The following is a 17,414-nucleotide window of genomic DNA, read 5'->3' as shown; positions in this document are numbered from 1 at the left end:
TGCATTGGATCACGAGTTCGGTTTGATTCGCAAAAATCCCGACTCGAAGGAGGCCAGACAACTCTTTGATAACTTGGCTGCTTTTATGAAATACTTCTATGATTTAGGTGTAAAGCCTACACTCTACAAATACATAAAAACTCCCACATACCGACGCTTTGAAAAAACAATGGATACAATATTTGATCTGACAAATCGGTATGCTAATGAGGCCATAGCACGCATGGAACAGAACCCTTGCAAGGAAGGCGAGGAACGCAGTGTGCTGGAGAAACTTTTAAAAATCGATCGCAAAATTGCCATTATTATGGCAATGGATATGTTATTGGCCGGTGTGGATACGGTAAGTCTAGGGGGAAAGACATAATTTGTACAACCAACAAAATTTACAGTTAATTCACCGAAACTCCACAGACATCCTCTACGCTGACAGCCGTGTTGCTATGCATTGCTAAAAATCCGGAAAAGCAGCAAAAATTACGCGAAGAACTGTTGAAGGTGCTGCCGCACAGAGATCAACGCTTCACCACTGACAATATGAAGCATTTGCCATATCTGCGCGCTTGCATCAAGGAAGGGATGCGCCTCTATCCGCTTGCCTTTGGTAACATGCGTGCAACCGGCGCTGACGTGGCGCTTAGCGGTTATCGTGTACCAAAAGGTACGCGCGTGTTTATGAACTCTAATTTTTTGGTACATGAAGAAAAATTTATCCCACGCCCACGGGAGTTTCTACCCGAGCGTTGGCTACGACAGCAGGATGCGAAGACAGTTGGAGATGAAAAACTAATTGCTGATGATTTGAGTAAATTTATCTTTTTACCATTCGGTTATGGACCGCGTAGCTGTGTGGGCAAGCGTATTGTTGAATTGGAGTTAGAAATGATGTTGGCCAATGTGGTTCGTCACTTCGAAATCGAGTTTAATTATCCCACAGATAAGGCTTTTGCGAACCATTTTCTTAATACACCACAAATACCATTGAAATTTAAGTTCACTGATTTGAATTATTAAATTAAATATTAGCTAAAAATTTTAATTACACGCACATACAGTGACGAACAAAAAAAAAATATCGACAAGGAGAATTTTTCGCAATATAGGTATGATGCAAAGTTTTTCATTCTAATTTCCTTTCGATAAGTTTTTATGAAAACGTAATTCATACTAATTCAAAAAATATTAAGTTAAAATCTCTAAACTTTGTGCAAAACGCAGGCAAATTCAACAAATTTGCTTACTAATTTGCGACTTTGTATTCAGGTTTTTTTTGCAAATTGCATATACTTTTGTTCGTCACTGTATATATGTATGTATGTATATCATGATATGCAATTTAACTAGTTGAATTTTGGCTGTGGCCTAAAATTATCTTCTATATCGACTGACGAAAAGTAAAAAGTGTTTTGGAATTAGAATACGAGTTGAGACATAACAAATCAAAAGGATGAAAAATTTACCGATTCAACTTCCATATACAAAGCTGAGTAAATAAACTGATATATTGTATGCATAAGAAAATAACACCTCAACATGTTGACCACTTTTGGAAATTGTTCTATGGTTAAATAAACTTTTATTCATTTTCTTCATAAGTCCAGCTCATTATATAAACTTTGTACTAAAGTTATAAAATTAAACGAATTTTCACCAATATTTTAAACATTAAATTCTAATGTAATAAAGTGCATATTTCAAGTTGTTAAAAAACCAGTGCATTTTTGATAAATTTTCTGCTCACAATTTAGGCATTTTTTCATGCATAGTATGCTCGAACATTTTTTTATATGAACTGAATGAGGACCTGTGGGGCTATTCTGTAACCAATTAGCGAAAATTTTCGTGTCGAAAAGAGTTTTCTATTGCAACTATTGAAACTAACGATGGTAAAATTTGGTCGTTGAGCTTTGCTATGGAAAAAATGTGCGAACCGTCAACAAAAAAATTTGCCAAACAACAATAGTAAGTCCTAGCTTCCTGGTACTTGCACTTTGTTTTACTAAAATTGAATGGGCTAAAAAACTGCATACTTAACTTTTTTTCTGGCGCGCGTAAGTAAAAAGTGCAATATTTGAAGGGAATTTTGCAGAATTTTCTTTAATTTTGCATAAGGTTTGGAACTCTGATGTTTGGGGTTTCCGTTGTAGAATTAACCGTATTTTGAAAAAAATTCGCTGTACCCAAACTTTATTTACTGACGGTATATATATATATGTATGTATATTAAAAACGTTACTCATAAAAACGGTAGAAATATTTAGTAAGAACATAAAAAAATATATTAAAATATCAGATGAAAGTTGTTTAAAAAGCCCTTGATGGAAACTTAACTTGTTGTCAACAACTTTTTAATATGGTCGAATCAACTAAATTTTTAACACAAATAATTTTGTTCGGGACCGTAACAGTCTGCCACGCATCAGCATCTAATCACTCATATCAACACTAATATTGGTGCAGAAAATTTTAAACTGTTTTTCATAGATTTTTTTTGCGCTAACTGCGAGTCCGTTGGTATAAAGTTTCCATCAGCTCCATATTTTGAAAAAGACGTAGCTTCGAAAAGTTCCGTTAGAAAAATAATTAGCTCAATTACAGAATAAATTGGAAATTTTGTAAAATAATAAATAATGAATAATTTTTCTAATAACATATACATTTTGTTCAGAAATAATATCTAAAAAATCCTATGCAAATCGATGCATCAATGTATGTATGTATGCCCCACGATATATCGAAAAATATGAATATACATTTCGATGCATCGAATCAAAGAAACACATCGGTGTATTTTTGCCACGGACTTACCAGTTTTCAATGGACTTTTTTTGTTCTGAATTGCCAGTCGCCGAAACTGAGAACTGCTGAGAACAAATCGATCCGCCCTAATGTGCATACATACATATGTATGGGCATACATAGTTCACACTATTTCGTCATGAGTGCTTATCACACTCTTTATGATCCAAACAGGAATGAACATGACGACCTTTGTTTATCTATAAATATGAAATTGCTTTAACCTGTTTTTATTTTCGTTTGCAATGAGCTTGCAAAAATTGCTGTTTATAATTGCTGCTTATAATTGTTTACAACGGGTATAGGGTATTGCAAAAAGTGCGCATAAATAATACATATGTACATATGTAGCTAGTTTCCAAAAGAAATTTAAGTGAAACAAATTTTTTTTGTTTGAATTCAATCTGAAAACTGACGGAATTGAAAAAATCATACTTCAATTAAATTGCTGGTGGTGATTTAAGACTTTTAGCTGAGATTTTTAAAGGCTAATAATGTTTATTGTTTTTTATGACAGTGTAGCTCATTATTTAATAACAAAGACCATGCAAGTTAAAATTTCAAACGTTGTACAAAAATTCGACAAAGTTTCATCAAAATTTTGAACTTTTTAACAAGATTTTTTAGAAACATTTCGGGTATGCAGTTTCATAGCCCATTCAATTCAAAGTGCAAATTCTATGTAGCTTGGACTTACCGTAGATTTTTAGGGAAGGTATTGCTCATTTTCTCCATACGAAAAATTTTCGAATATATGTACTTTGTATGGAAGAAAATGCGCGAACAAAAAAATTACCAAAAATCAACGTTAAGTCCAAGCTACTTCAGACTTGCATGAATAGCATGGGCATCTCAGAAAACTTCTAAAAAATCTGTTTAAAATTTTTATCAGCATTTGTTAAAATTCAAAGCTTTGAAATTTTGTCTAACATATTTTTTTTAGATAGTAAGCTTTTCATAAAAAATAATGAAAATTTTTTAAACAAAGAAAAGTAGTCAACACTTTCCAAAATGTCTCTTCCCTATTGATATTCTCGCAACCGTATATATTTTGTGTATAAAGTTTTGCGATAACTTTTCAAGTTTTTTCCTCTTTGTTTTGTTTTAAATAAAACTGCATTAAATGAATCATTCCTAACATCCCTAGTCAGTACACCAACTTCAAGGTCTTGTAATATAAAATTTAACTAATACTTATCAACGAATTCTCATAAGCAAAAAAATGAATAGAAATGAAAGAACATTTTTCTTATCACTACGTATGGGAACACCCTTTATGTTTTGTTGATAGAGAAACTTATTTTTTGTGTTGTCAAGGAAGGTTAGCTAAACATTTTCTAAGAGGGTGCATTGTTTTTCAGCCCACCTGATTTTTAGCGGCCTACGCATTACAAAAGCAAAGTTTTCTGGTGGATATACATAAATAAATATGTACTTATATGAGTTCCAAAACATATTTCGAAAGAGGCATTTTATAGGGGTTTTAACACCTAAACAAAAAGCGAAATATACTTAGAGGGTATTTCTTTACATTAAAAGCTTAAAACTTAAGTCAAAACTAATTGCCATGGCGATTTTAATGGAAGAATTTTGTCAAACTTACAAGTGACATAATTTGATAAAATTTGTCAGTTTAGAAATGATGCGCTGCAAATATGCACACGCCTTTTATTTACCTTTCATCAATAGCAGGAGAAAAATTCTGCTGTTCTTATCAGAGTTATCGTTCCCTCTTTTCTTCTATGCCACTGTACAGATAACATTTTTATTTGAAATTCGCATCAGCTGCACAAGCTATGTATTTGTTTTTCAGTGCACTGGTACTTAAGCATTGCATCCGACACATTTTCCTATCAGTTCAAATTCCTAACTCGAACGCAACGCTTTCAACGCAAAGCGCTATAAAATAAAGCAATTAATAAACGTGTAAAAAATATTTACATATATAAATACATACATACATGCACACAAACAAATACACTTTCGGTGAGCGCGCTTCTTTGTTTATATTTGAGCATTATTTAGGCGAGTAAAACTCTAGGCATATTTGAGAATGTCAGCAATTTGTAATGCCCGTAATGCCGGCACGGCTGTCGTACGAGTGTGCAAGTATGGAGGAAAACAACAAAAACAACAACAGTTGCAGAAAAGTCAAATTGCATTGCAGTCGACACTAAGCAATGCCAAGGTAAATTATGATGAAATTGGAGAAGTAAATATGTGTTATGGAAATTTCGCTGGAGCTGAACAAATAATGCTCAATTTCAATCGTGAAATAGGCACATAAGCTGAGTTTTGATCTATGTAGTTTATGGTTAAGGTGGTCCTTAAAAATAAAAGACATACTTTCTTACTCTTAGTCTTACCCCCTCAATCGGTAATACCACGGTCACAGATATAATATATACCCCGTGTCGCAAAGAAAATATTCCGACGAATTGATAACCTTCTCCTATTATTGAAGTCGGTTAAAAATAGTATTATCGAATTCAAAGACACTTAAACATATATATTTTATTCACATCATAGTTTCTGTCAGTGCGAATATGCTGTTATAATGGCTTTAAACTTCAGACGGATATTTGACTGCGACTGTGAAAATAACAGATTGATTGTTAACATAAAAATTCCTAGTAACCCAGTCGGCAAAATAAGAAACAAATAGGCTTTCTTGGAGCCCTTATTTTAGATCTTTTGAGCGATAGGCACCCGTGATCGATTCTTTACTACTTTTCATTTTGTATGAAATGGCCAGAGCTCTGCCTTCGAGTGGCATCGCTATTGCAAGATCTTCTATTAAAGCTTACAACGAGAAGGTTTTATTGAAAGATCCCTTCCTGAAGGTGTTTATTTAGAAACGCTCCTCATTTGCAGATTGAAAGCATGGAAACCAAATCATCACAAAATACGTTTAACTTGGAATGGCAACAGGCGCTACCCTATAAAGCAATTCCCAGACTAACGAGATATCAAATGTTCCGTGGTTTCGTAAAAGGAGGTGAGTTAAAAATTTAGATCTCATTATACGTTTGTATGTAAAAACTAAGCAACTGATTTTTATTAAAAATTCAGACTTTATTAAAATTTTACTTAAATTTATTTGAAGAAATCGAGTAAACGGTCTGAAATTTTAAGAAAAACCAATTGCTTAGTTTTTATTCATAAAGCCCATTGTACTGAAATCAAGATATTTATAAAAGTATTGCCAACTGATAGACATGTGAATTAACCTTAGTGATAGATTTCGGGACCCACAAAACCCGCGTTACATTTTTAAAAAACGTCGGGATGGGCGGGTTCGGGACTTAAATATGGAATTTGGAGATGTGCGGGATCAGGATTGAATATTTAGTCCCGTGCCCATCTATAGTTCCATCGTGTGTCGTACACGCCATGGCCAATGCGTAAAGGCCCGTAATTCTTCCACAAAATCTTTCTCTCGAATACTAAAAGAGCCGTCTCACCGAATGTTGTCATAGTCCATGCTTCTACGCTATATATCAGCACGGGTATGATGAGTGACTTATAGAGTATGCTTATCGTACGTCTGAATTGCCTACTCAACTCAAAGTAGCATAGCATTGGCAAGAGTTATTCTGCGTTGGATTTCCGGATCGGTGTTAATGCTGTTTACCAAGTAACCGGAATTCTTTACTTGGGTGTCAAGGCGTGAATGCGCTTACTGTTTGTTTGATGGCAGGATATACTTCGTCTTGTACGCGTTTGCCCACATACACATTCGCCTTGCTTACCTATCCAACTTGGGAAAGGCAAAACAGGCTGTGTGGTTGATGATGTCCATGTCATCGGCATACGCCAGCAATTGTACGCTCTTGTAGAAAATTATTCCTGAGCGAATCAGCTCTGCAGCTCTTATTATCTTCTCTAACATGAAATTAAGGAAATCACACGCAAAGATGTCGCTCTGTCTGAAACCTCATTTCGTGTATCTTATCAGCTCCTTGCCGCCGTACTTGAATAGCTCGACTGGCAGGCTGTTAGCTCCGGCGGTTTTGTTGATCTTCAGACACGTAATTGCAATTCGTACCTAATATACCAATGATGACATTTATGTCACTTTTAAGGCGTGGTATGCTTTAAAATAAACTGATCTTGAAGAGAGTACACTCACAATATTTTTATAAACATATTGACAAAATTTCGAAGTCATATTCCCATTTAATATTATTTTCCCTTATTTGCAGGTGAATTTGTCAATCTCTCGCTAAATGACTTCCTTTTTAAATGTCGTGAGAAATTTGGAGATATCTATCGTATGGCTGGTGTTATTGGGCAACCAGACACGGTCGTACTTTTTAATGTAGACGATTTCGGGAAGATCTTACGCACCGAAGGTAAATGGCCTAGTCGGCCCGGAACAGATGCCATTAGATACTACAGAGAATCACGAAAAGATGGTTTCTTTAACGAAACGGGTGGCCTAAATGCAGAGTAAGTAAAACAGATGTGCAATTTATTTGTACTTTATTTATTACGTTTTTAAAAACTCATGTAAATTTATTTCATCTCTTACTGTAACAGAGGCGAAAAATGGGGCGCATTCCGAAATCAAGTGAATCCCATTTTGATGCATCCGAAAAATGCCAAACTTTATTTAGAACCATTGCAAAATGTGAATTTGGAATTTGTAAAAAGGTGAGTTTTCGCTTACAGCTCCGGTTTTAAAATTGAATCGTATACATTTATGTTCTAATTTAGAGAAGTCTATCAAACCCGGCAGTGTAAATTAAAATGGTGCAGTAATTTTTTTCCCCATTTTTTTAATATTTTATTTTATTTAAATTTTATAAATTTTTAATAAAAATAAATGTAGTTCACACTACAATAAAATCCGTAAAACTCTAAGCTTTTTAATTTTGCAACAGCTAAAAAAAGCGCCAAATTTTTATTCAAACTTCACACTATTGATTCAGAAACTTTAGAATTTTTTTAGTTATGCCAGCTTTGAGTCGCTACAAAATACCGTTGCTTTTTGGAAGTTTTATTTGTTGATGGTGTTTCTTCCCTATAATAAAACCTAATTTTAAATGGAAGAAAATGCGCATCACTCTCGACAAAAAAAAATTGTTAAAAGTTATTGGTGTTTTGTAGCAACTTAAACTTGCACTTTCTTATTTCAAAATTGAATGGGCAAATAAAAAAAAACTGAATAAAAGGTGTACAACATTTTTGTTGTTACAAAGTTAGAAACTTTTAGGTTTATAGATTTTGTTGTAGAGTGTGTGTGTGTGTGTGAACTATATTTTTTATTTAAAACTAGCAAATGCCCGGCGTGCTTTTTTTCAAACCGGTGGCAACCCTCTTCAAAATTATTTTCTACAGTAGACTTTCCTTAACCGCCTCCGTTTCACACTCATATTGCAACATTCAATTTATCTTATCAAGTAAATTTAATTAAAACTTTCATACACCTGGTAACCTTCAACAAAAATATTTTCGGCTTTAGTCTTTCTTAAATCTCTTTCTTTTGGCAGTCATATTGCAATATTCACTTTATCTTTTCAACTTACTTAAATTGCAATTTTCAAAGAGATGGTAACTCTCTAATATTTTTCATTTTATGTTTTAAGTCAGACCTTTAGCAATGCACCGGTGGAAACTCCATTCAATTTCATGCATTAGTTTTCGAGTTATGCGCGTACAAACATACATACGAGAAAGATGGAGACAAAAATTCTAAAAATTTTTAATTTGGCTTCTGTTGGTCTATTAAAGACCCCCATATATTAATTTTTCTTTAATATTTTTAGTGTACAGAAAAGGGCGTAGCCAAGATCTGGTGTAAGGGGGGCGGTAGAACGAAATATACTTGTTAATTTTTTTGATATATTTTTTATTTAAAAACGTTTCGAATTTTCAGCAAAGTTTTCGATTATTTCCTCCTGAATCATCTCGCGATTTTCGGTAACGAGTTTTCTATGGACGCTCATGAGGCATAGTTCAGAAAGCTTTTCTTCTCCTGTCGTACTTCTGAGCCAGGCTTTTACTCTACGAAGTGTACTAAACGATCGCTCATATCATATTTTAGGTTGTTCTTTGAGTATTTTTATTCTGTATAAACAAGTTTAGATATACATTTCGAATCTTTACTGTTTTTACATTGGCACAAGTTGTTGGCTCATAACTTGGATCAAGTATGACTCCTTCGTACATACGTATAAGAGTCACACATTTTTCTTTTTTGAAATTCATATTTCCCACCCACCTAGAACTCCTTCCGGACTCATATATTCTGAATATTATTGTGGGGCTGTTACGATTTTATTATATTTATTGATTAATAAAATTAAAAAAAAATATTAAAGAAAATAATAATAATTTTCTATTTTCACTGACCTTTCAAAAACGTCCCCTATTTATAGAATCCGCGATATTCGCGACCCGCATACACACGAAGTGCCGGGCAACTTTTTTGAAGACATCAATCATCTCGCCTTCGACTCTATTGGAGTGGTTGCGCTGGATTATGACTTCGGTTTAACTCGCAAAAATCCCGATTCAAAAGATGCCAAATTACTTTGCAAGCATATGAGCGCATTTCTAAAGTCCATTTATGATTTGGGAATCAAACCTTCATTCTACAAATATATAAAAACACCAACATATCGACGTTTTGAAGAGTCTATGGACCTCATGTTTGATATCACAAATCGATATGTCAATGAAGCTGTAGCACGCCTAGAAGAGTACCCTTCCACCGAAGGCGAGGAACGCAGTGTTTTGGAGAAATTATTGAAAATCACTCGACAGACGGCTATCGTTATGGCCATGGATATGCTGATGGGTGGTGTGGATGGGGTAAGAACATAAAACGATTATAAATTATATTATGCCAACAAACTTATTCTACAGCCTTCTAGTACGATCGCTACTATCGTACTGTGTATCGCTAAAAATCCAGAAAAGCAACAAAAACTGCGCAAAGAGCTTCTTGCTATTTTGCCGCACAAAAACGATCGTTTCACTATTGATAATATGAAGCAATTGCCTTATTTGCGCGCCTGCATCAAGGAAGCACTTCGTTTATATCCATTGGCATTTGGTACAGCGCGTATAACTGGTGCTGATCTAGTGTTGAGCGGGTATCAAGTACCCAAAGGGACGCCTGCTTTAATTGCCACGAATTCATTACCGAATGAGGAGCGTTTCTTTCCACGACCTCGTGAATTTATACCGGAACGTTGGCTGCGCCAAAAGGATGCATCATCTATGAATGTTGACGAGCAATTGATTGCTGATAATGTGAATAAATTTATTAATCTGCCTTTCGGATTTGGTCCACGCAGCTGTGTTGGCAAACGTATTGCTGATATGGAAATGGAGCTGACATTGGCTAACTTGGTGCGAAATTTTCATATTGAATACAACTATCCGGCGGAAAATGCCTTCAAATATCATTTTATAAGTACGCCTGCTATACCGTTGAAATTTAAATTCGTTGATTTGAAATAAATAAATACGTTTCTTATTTGAAAAAAGGGTTTCAAACTAGTTGTCGTAAGAATTATAGGGTTACCTCAAAACGAAAAAGGTTGCACAATTGCAATGTTTAAAGACCGTTTTCTCAAGTAGGTTTTAAACTTAATCTGCCCTGCAAAAACACAAATTTTGTTCTGAAAAAAATGCATTTGGAAGGCCGATACGTGAAATGTTGTAAACCCATTTTCACCGAAGTTTTAAACCGTTTTTCGGATCTTTAAGAAAAATTTAAGGTAGGAAGTTTTACAGCCCATTTAATTTTATTTGAAAAAATGTAAGTTTCAAGTGGCTAAGAATTTATGTTGATTTTTATTAATTTTTTTTTTTTGCTGAAATGTCCCTTTTTCCCCTAGCCGGATTCCACAATGTACTTACATACATACATTTATCGCGTCAATCGCAGCCAATCGCTTTAATGCCGTCAAATTTATTGCAAATTATCCAGGGACGGTACCAACCAAATCACGTTGAAATTCTGCACAAACAGCGTTAAATGAATGACGTGCAGCTGATGGATTGAAAACAAAAGTGTCGTATGGCAAGCTAAAAATACGCATTAACACAAATTGGTGAAAATTGATTTGGCAGCTTGCCTCTCTTAATGTCTGTAATTACTAACGCATTTGGCAATATGCAACCGAAATGTCGCTACCAAAGCGATATATTCAGTTATAATTATTCACACAGGTGTTAGCGAAAATATAAAAAAGGTGTGAAAGAGTACAACAAAACAAAGAAAGTTAACTTTAAAAAATTAACGCCCACTGTTTTTGTAGCGGGACTTTTATTTTTGAAGTGTTGTTCATTCGACATCACCTTCAACTGTCATTTCGCCCTACTTGAGTTGTAGGTGATGGCTGCCTATCTCTTTTCCCTGACTGACATACCGGGCATTTGTTAAACCAATTGTTACCTAATGACGACGGCTTAAAATATTTACTATCTTTTGGCACGAGCTTATCGAAACACAAGAAAATACACTCCAGAAAAATATACTCATGTAAGTATATATGTGAAAGCAAATAGCATTAACTTCAACACCTATTTCGGTGCGAACAAAGCGATTTTTCTATAAAAATCTAATAGTGCGCTTAGTCAGATAAATGTTTCAGTAAGCAGAAATTATAAATTTTTTATTAAAAGAAATGTAATAATTTTGAACTGTTCGAATGGAATTTCCTCCTGGTTAAAAATTTAATTAAATTCAAATTGTTTAGTAAATTAAATGAATCATTACTAGTTATATGGGTATTAGTCGAAATATACCACATATTTAATTCAATTTATTTATTATTGAAATATGTCTCACAATATGGGCATAAGACGAAAGAGGTTCAAGCATTTTTTAGTTTGAAACTATTTTGAAGAAGGCATGTATACATTTCTAAAACGCATCCGAAAATTAATCGCTAGAGTATTCAGCGCAGTACTAAAAACTTTGATGCTTCATTTCGTTTGAAAATTTAAAATTCCAAAAGGTTCCTCATTGTTATTTTAATATTCAATATATGAAATATGTATTAGTGTGGTCCAAAATAGGGTTTTCGTCACTTTCCAAAAGTTTTACTCTTTCCGAAAGAGGTGCTGGTACCAAACTTTCCAAACGTTTCTAAGGACAAATGTAGAGGATACTCATGTTACTCATATTTTACTCCAGAAGTATTTCTATTAATCAAACAATTGGTTCAGTACCCTAAGAACCATCCAGGTTTAAGTTATCTAAAAAAATTCACAAGCTTCAGTTGTCATGGCAACAGGAGCCTTTTATAAAAATCACCAATATTTTTGCCAGTTTCACTGCGATCCAGTAGCGTATTTCAAGGTCATTGAGCCCCCTGTATTAGTTATTAGTTTCTTTATTAGTTTAGTTTTCTATGATAATATTTTTTTCCCCAATACAAAAAATTGGACCACCCTAATGTATACCAAACCAAAATGTATACGGTAGCAATGTCTTGCAACTCTGCATATGTAAACAGTTTAAATACTGCATTAAAACGGTGCCCAAAAATTGTATTGTAACGTTTTGTTAGTCAGCCATTATTTTTACATTTTCCCTGGCGAGTGGAATAAAAAGCCGAAACATACATTTTTGTTTATTCGCCTAAATCGGAAATTTCGATAAAACTGTAATTTGTAAGAGGGTACAGCTAAAATGTACGGGAAGCGCAAGGAGCTGTCTGCTTATATTGCCGTGCCTTTTCGATTACAAAGTATTGCATTAATATTAGATTTTCCGGATTGTTATTCATGTTGGCTTTCACACAAAAGTTTGTCCTTTTAGTAAGTACTAAATATATGAAGTAAGTAATAGTCATCTCATTTTACTAAATGCACCAAATCTGAAACCTATGTACCAGTGTACCAAATTAGAAAAAATTACCAAAACTGGTACATTTTTGCCAAAATGGCAACCATGATGTCCCAGTAGTAAAGGACATTGTCTGAATAATATACAGCACAAAGAGGTCGACTTGGAAATCAACCGAAGACTAGCTTGGTGGCCGATCCACCATTATAAATCATGCTTTACAAGTCTCTCATCTCGTGTGTTCTTTGAAATGCCGTACAATTACGGACGGTCTTGAAAAGAGATGAGAAAACTTTGGAGAGGCACAGAATCTATTATTGAAATATTTCAAAGTGTACGAACCAAAGGTGTGCAATGAGTAGATATGTATGTATATCCCTGTTCGCGTCGATGGCGGGTATTAAAGAAGATACATAGAATGACAAATTTTACAAGTTTTTGAAGGGCATAAAAATACCTGTATGAAAATGCAAATATTGTGCTAGATTAGGAAAGCTGTAAGCATGGATGAGCATACTCCGGGTAACATATCCTTCGACTCGGTCGCAACGTAGACGTGGGTCTCGGCCTAAGCCATTAAATGCATGTACTTAATGCCAAATATTGAGAATATGGAGTTTTGCTATTTTTTATACCATAACTACTTCAATGATCCACAGATATGGATTCTGTAATTTTTATACTTTCTCTGTTTGCCCATCTGCAAACCATCATTTAAATACTACATTGTTATTTTAAACAAAATACTTACACTGACTTTGCCTATTACTCTTTAAAACCGCAATTACCTCTTTAGTTTAAAAGGCGTGTGGCAAGAAGGTGTACGCCAATTTGAATACAAATAGTTTGATGTATGGAAAAATCCCAATCGCAGTGAAAGTGAACCACCTGATGTTGGGTAAAATCATTAGCTAAGGCGCCGTTTGTGTTTTAAAAAAGTTTCATAAAATCTGTGTGCGTTACGCATTTCACTAAAATATCATATTAATATAAGTACATTAGGGCGGAGTAATTTGTTTGGAGCAAAAACTTCGAGGCCAGTGTAAAGCAAATGCAAATTCTACGATTGATTCTAAGCAAAAATGGCGAACAAACTATGTACCACAATTAACGTTTGAGCCTGCAAATTTTCAAAAGAAAATCAATATATTGTAACTCTTTTGGTCGAAATTTACTTTTCCGTTTAACCAAACAATTTTTTACGAAACTAATAAGCATAACGAAATTTATCAAAGCCAAGTGGCACAAAAAAATGAAATTATTAATTTTGTGCAGAAAAAAATTACAGTACACTGATTTTTCTTTTAAAAATTCCGTCAAAGGTCAAACGTCATTTTTGGTAGTATTTACAACATTTTTGCTTAGCATCGAACGCAGAATTCGATTATGCCATACACTATTTTCGAAATAAAATTACTTCGCCCTAATGCACATACATATGCATTTTACTCAAGGCATAAATCTCTTAGAAAGCCCAAAAGTAAAAGTGCGTTTAGGAAAACTCAAATCATTTCGCTTGGCTCATTTTCGGTTTTGTGCATTTATTTTTTCATTTTACTTATTTGTATGATTAGCTGAGTGAAGTTTTCTTACTCAGTCACAAATACATGATTGCCTGTATATTGAGCTGCACAATATGTGGGTCAATAAAATACAAATTAAATATATTTCGATCTATTTAATTTTAACTAATTTCAATCGAAATCTTGCCAATTGCTCAATGGTTGCGCATTCCCGCACAAAATGCAAAGAAATGTTTTCATCAACCACACTCACGGTCATTGCAATTTACTTAAGTAGTTGCGAAAAAAAAATGCTACGTAAAAACGCAACTAGACCAACTTTGGTTGCGCTGCGAACATTTTAAGTGTTAAATTGATTACGCGCTTGCAATGCTGTGCAGACATGTTTACGCTTAACTAGCTAAATAATTTGCGCTCGTTGATAAAATTGCTACTAACTAAGCGGCGGCAATGAGCGGAAAAAATACAAAATCAAATAAACAAAAATAACCAAAGTAAGCTATGATCCAAATTAAAAGCAAGGTAAGAAGTACAGCGAAAAAAAACAAGATTAGAAAAAAAAAACAAATACCATCAACGCATTTGCGGTGCACATAAAATCATGCGTTAGCAGCGATCGAGCAGTAACACAACGAAAGACTGAAGGCACAAACTTGCAGCTAAGTAAATCCATGCGCATGTGCATACATATGTATGTGTGTGCATGTATTAGTATCTAACTGAAAGTCCACTATACATACACATATGTATGTACACTAAAGCGGCAGTTGCTGATTAGCAATAATCTAAAATGTCTAAAAGAGAATTTTAATCAACGGTAGAGCTTTGGTTCGCCGCTGCTCAGCTTACAGAAACCGGCAGAATGCTGTGTGTAAAAAATAAGCGGCCAGCTAATTATTGCCAATTGTGCGTCACAAACAAATTACATACAGCACATAGTACATGCCTCTAAAAAAATCAACGAGCGACATATATTTGTGTTAGCCACAGCAGCAGACAGACACATACTTTTATGTAAGTAAATGCGAGTACATTGACCAATTCCAATTTATTAACATGCCACTTTGTCTACCGTTGTTTTGGCCATCTAACCCATTTCTCAGCACAAGCTGCCACATTCAAGGGCATACAACAACAACAACAACAACAACAACATGCAATTGTGTAAACAGCATAAAAGCACTCATAAAACACATATCGCAGCAGCTAGGCTCGCCTATGGCATTCATGTATTGACAATTGCACTACTGTGCGCTATGTGTTCGACAAGCATTGATTGTGCTTGTGTTGTTTGTTGCACGCACCCTGATTTTTATTGTATGCGGGTTGCTTTGCTATCTTTTATTTTTGTCAATCGCTCAATTTGAATACCTTTTGTGTTTTCCGTTTTTTTTTTTTTTTTGGGTGCATACATACATACATGTGCACTTATGCCGCCTTTGGGGCGTGTTAACAATTTTGTTCAACAAATCCGTTTGCTGCATCATCGTTACGCATTTGCACGTGCCTCATACGCTAGCGAACTCGTTCAGCAAAAATTTATGCTGCATATTTTCGATCAGTCTTTTGTTGTAAGCGATTCATGCGCATATGTACATATGTATTGTGGCCCATTTTATTGGTCACCGCTCAGTGAGCAGTCGATTTATAAACAAAGGCCTTACATGTTAGCATTACACAGCATTTTACATATTCATTTTTTCTACATATGTACTTTGGTTATTTATCGGCCTTGAATCTTGCTATCAAGGTCACTTGCGTTAGGCAGAATTGTGAATGTGAATGGAATTATTTTAAGTGAAGTGAAATTCCACTACAACAGTAAACATTTTTTGCATCTAAGTATTTCTAAATTATTTTTCAAGTATTTTTTCGGCTAACAATAAAGCTGAGATTCTACATAATCGCCGTGGTTGTTGAGGTCTTTATCGAAAATGAGCTTTTAGAATGATATACATATATTAAGCTTTAATGATATTTAAAACTTTAGTAAAGGCGCCTAGTATTGAATCTAGTATTTGAAAAAAAATAACAAATATATAAAAAAAGTATCTCAGTACTGCGGAGAAATAGTAGAATTTTCCTCAGCCAAGCCAATAAGACACGTTTTTCGCAGCCGTTCACTGCTGCTCTTAAAACCTATTGACGAATAGTCTAGCGGTTGCTGAAGATGCTCACCGAGTTTTTCAGTTGTGCGAAAAAGAGAAGTGAGTTTGATTAGACAAATTTTTAGAAAAACTCTTAATTGCAGGTTTATTACCCATCTCATTCAAATAGATCAAGCTTCTCCTATGAAACAAATTCCTTCGGTAATTTTGTTTTTTAAGCCTTTTCTATGATCATACCCTACATCTTCTCCATTTAAATTAAGATATCATTGTAAGTTATGTCGATAAAACAAATATCGAATGAACCGAGCTGCAATCAAGGGTTTTTCTACAAAAATCATGAAAATCAAGGGAGAATTGTTTGTAACTTAAAAATTTAAATTTTTGTGATTTCTTTGATTTTACGAAAAAGTTTTTGACTCGATTAAATTAAAATCTTAAAATCCGAACCGATTATTTTTCCACAAGGGTCATCAAAGATGAAAAAGAAATGGATATTATCATATACCGACATTCCAAACCGTTTATTTGGAATGTTGGTATATGATGCTCTCTACTCCTTTTTCATCTTTGGAACTGTCAAACATATTTTATGTTGATCTTGCCATCTTCCTGCCATGTATTCCGTGATGCAGTGTTATATTGTAGAAAAAGGAAGGAATCAGGAGTAACGCCACTTTAATCTTAGTTTACCTTAGTGCATGTATATGTATATATGTAAATTAATTTACCGTTTAAAGCATAATTTCAAATTTCTTTCTTATCTCCAAGTCATTACTCTAAATTTGTTGTTTCGCATTCATCATACAAAACACGTCCATCAGCAGATATTTATGTATTTTTTTCGCTTTGCCCAAAAGCTTAACACATAGTAAAATGCTCGTATTCGAATTTCTTAAAAGTTCTCATTTAAATAAATTTTTGGACAGCCCAACCAACTAGCTAGCCGCTGCCAGCTCCTCCTAATGGCCATTCGTTACCTAATACCCTAGCATTAACTACTCTGGTAACTATGCGATACAACGAATCGTGTAAGCTGATATTTTAGCAAACGACTTAATAACAACTGCGAAACTGTTAATTGGACAGTTGAGCGATCGTCAAATCGCCAGCAAATCCAAGTTACGCGCAACACGTTCGAATGCCAAAAAGCATACGCATGCGCCAAAAAAA

The 17,414-nt window shown here is 34.4% G+C and overlaps 2 protein-coding genes across 2 annotated transcripts; both read left to right on the top strand.

Moving 5' to 3' along the window:
* The first annotated feature begins 6 nt into the window (after positions 1–6).
* LOC118743050 (probable cytochrome P450 12c1, mitochondrial) lies at positions 7–1,702 on the top strand. The gene is made up of 2 exons (XM_036475527.1): positions 7–343; positions 415–1,702. The coding sequence occupies exons 1-2, from the start codon at positions 86–88 to the stop codon at positions 1,012–1,014; spliced, it is 858 nt and encodes a 285-aa protein (XP_036331420.1). The 5' UTR covers positions 7–85; the 3' UTR covers positions 1,015–1,702.
* A 2,155-nt stretch (positions 1,703–3,857) lies between these two features.
* Positions 3,858–10,299, top strand: LOC118743049 (probable cytochrome P450 12c1, mitochondrial). Its single transcript, XM_036475526.1, has 7 exons — positions 3,858–4,785; positions 4,841–4,987; positions 5,674–5,797; positions 7,005–7,251; positions 7,342–7,455; positions 9,183–9,618; positions 9,673–10,299. Exons 2-7 carry the CDS (start codon positions 4,853–4,855, stop codon positions 10,270–10,272), a joined length of 1,656 nt encoding a protein of 551 aa, XP_036331419.1. The 5' UTR covers positions 3,858–4,785; positions 4,841–4,852; the 3' UTR covers positions 10,273–10,299.
* The last annotated feature ends 7,115 nt before the right edge of the window (positions 10,300–17,414 follow it).

The sequence above is a fragment of the Rhagoletis pomonella genome, unplaced genomic scaffold (genome assembly GCF_013731165.1).
Source record: "Rhagoletis pomonella isolate Grant_MI unplaced genomic scaffold, Rhpom_1.0 Rhpom_scaffold_00007, whole genome shotgun sequence".
Taxonomy (NCBI): Eukaryota; Metazoa; Arthropoda; class Insecta; order Diptera; family Tephritidae; genus Rhagoletis; species Rhagoletis pomonella.
Note: the sequence above shows the minus strand (reverse complement) of the source record. Positions and strands in the feature narration are given on the sequence as shown.

What these genes read in the sequence shown, in the direction of transcription:
- LOC118743049 (XM_036475526.1), top strand. Translation starts at nt 4,853, where the DNA reads ATGTCAGCAATTTGTAATGCCCGTAATGCCGGCACGGCTGTCGTACGA. An exon ending in CCGTGGTTTCGTAAAAGGAG is followed by an intron (nt 5,798 to 7,004) that starts GTGAGTTAAAAA and finishes CCTTATTTGCAG; the next exon opens with GTGAATTTGTCAATCTCTCG. An exon ending in AATTTGGAATTTGTAAAAAG is followed by an intron (nt 7,456 to 9,182) that starts GTGAGTTTTCGC and finishes CCCTATTTATAG; the next exon opens with AATCCGCGATATTCGCGACC.
- LOC118743050 (XM_036475527.1), top strand. Translation starts at nt 86, where the DNA reads ATGAAATACTTCTATGATTTAGGTGTAAAGCCTACACTCTACAAATAC. An exon ending in TATTGGCCGGTGTGGATACG is followed by an intron (nt 344 to 414) that starts GTAAGTCTAGGG and finishes GAAACTCCACAG; the next exon opens with ACATCCTCTACGCTGACAGC.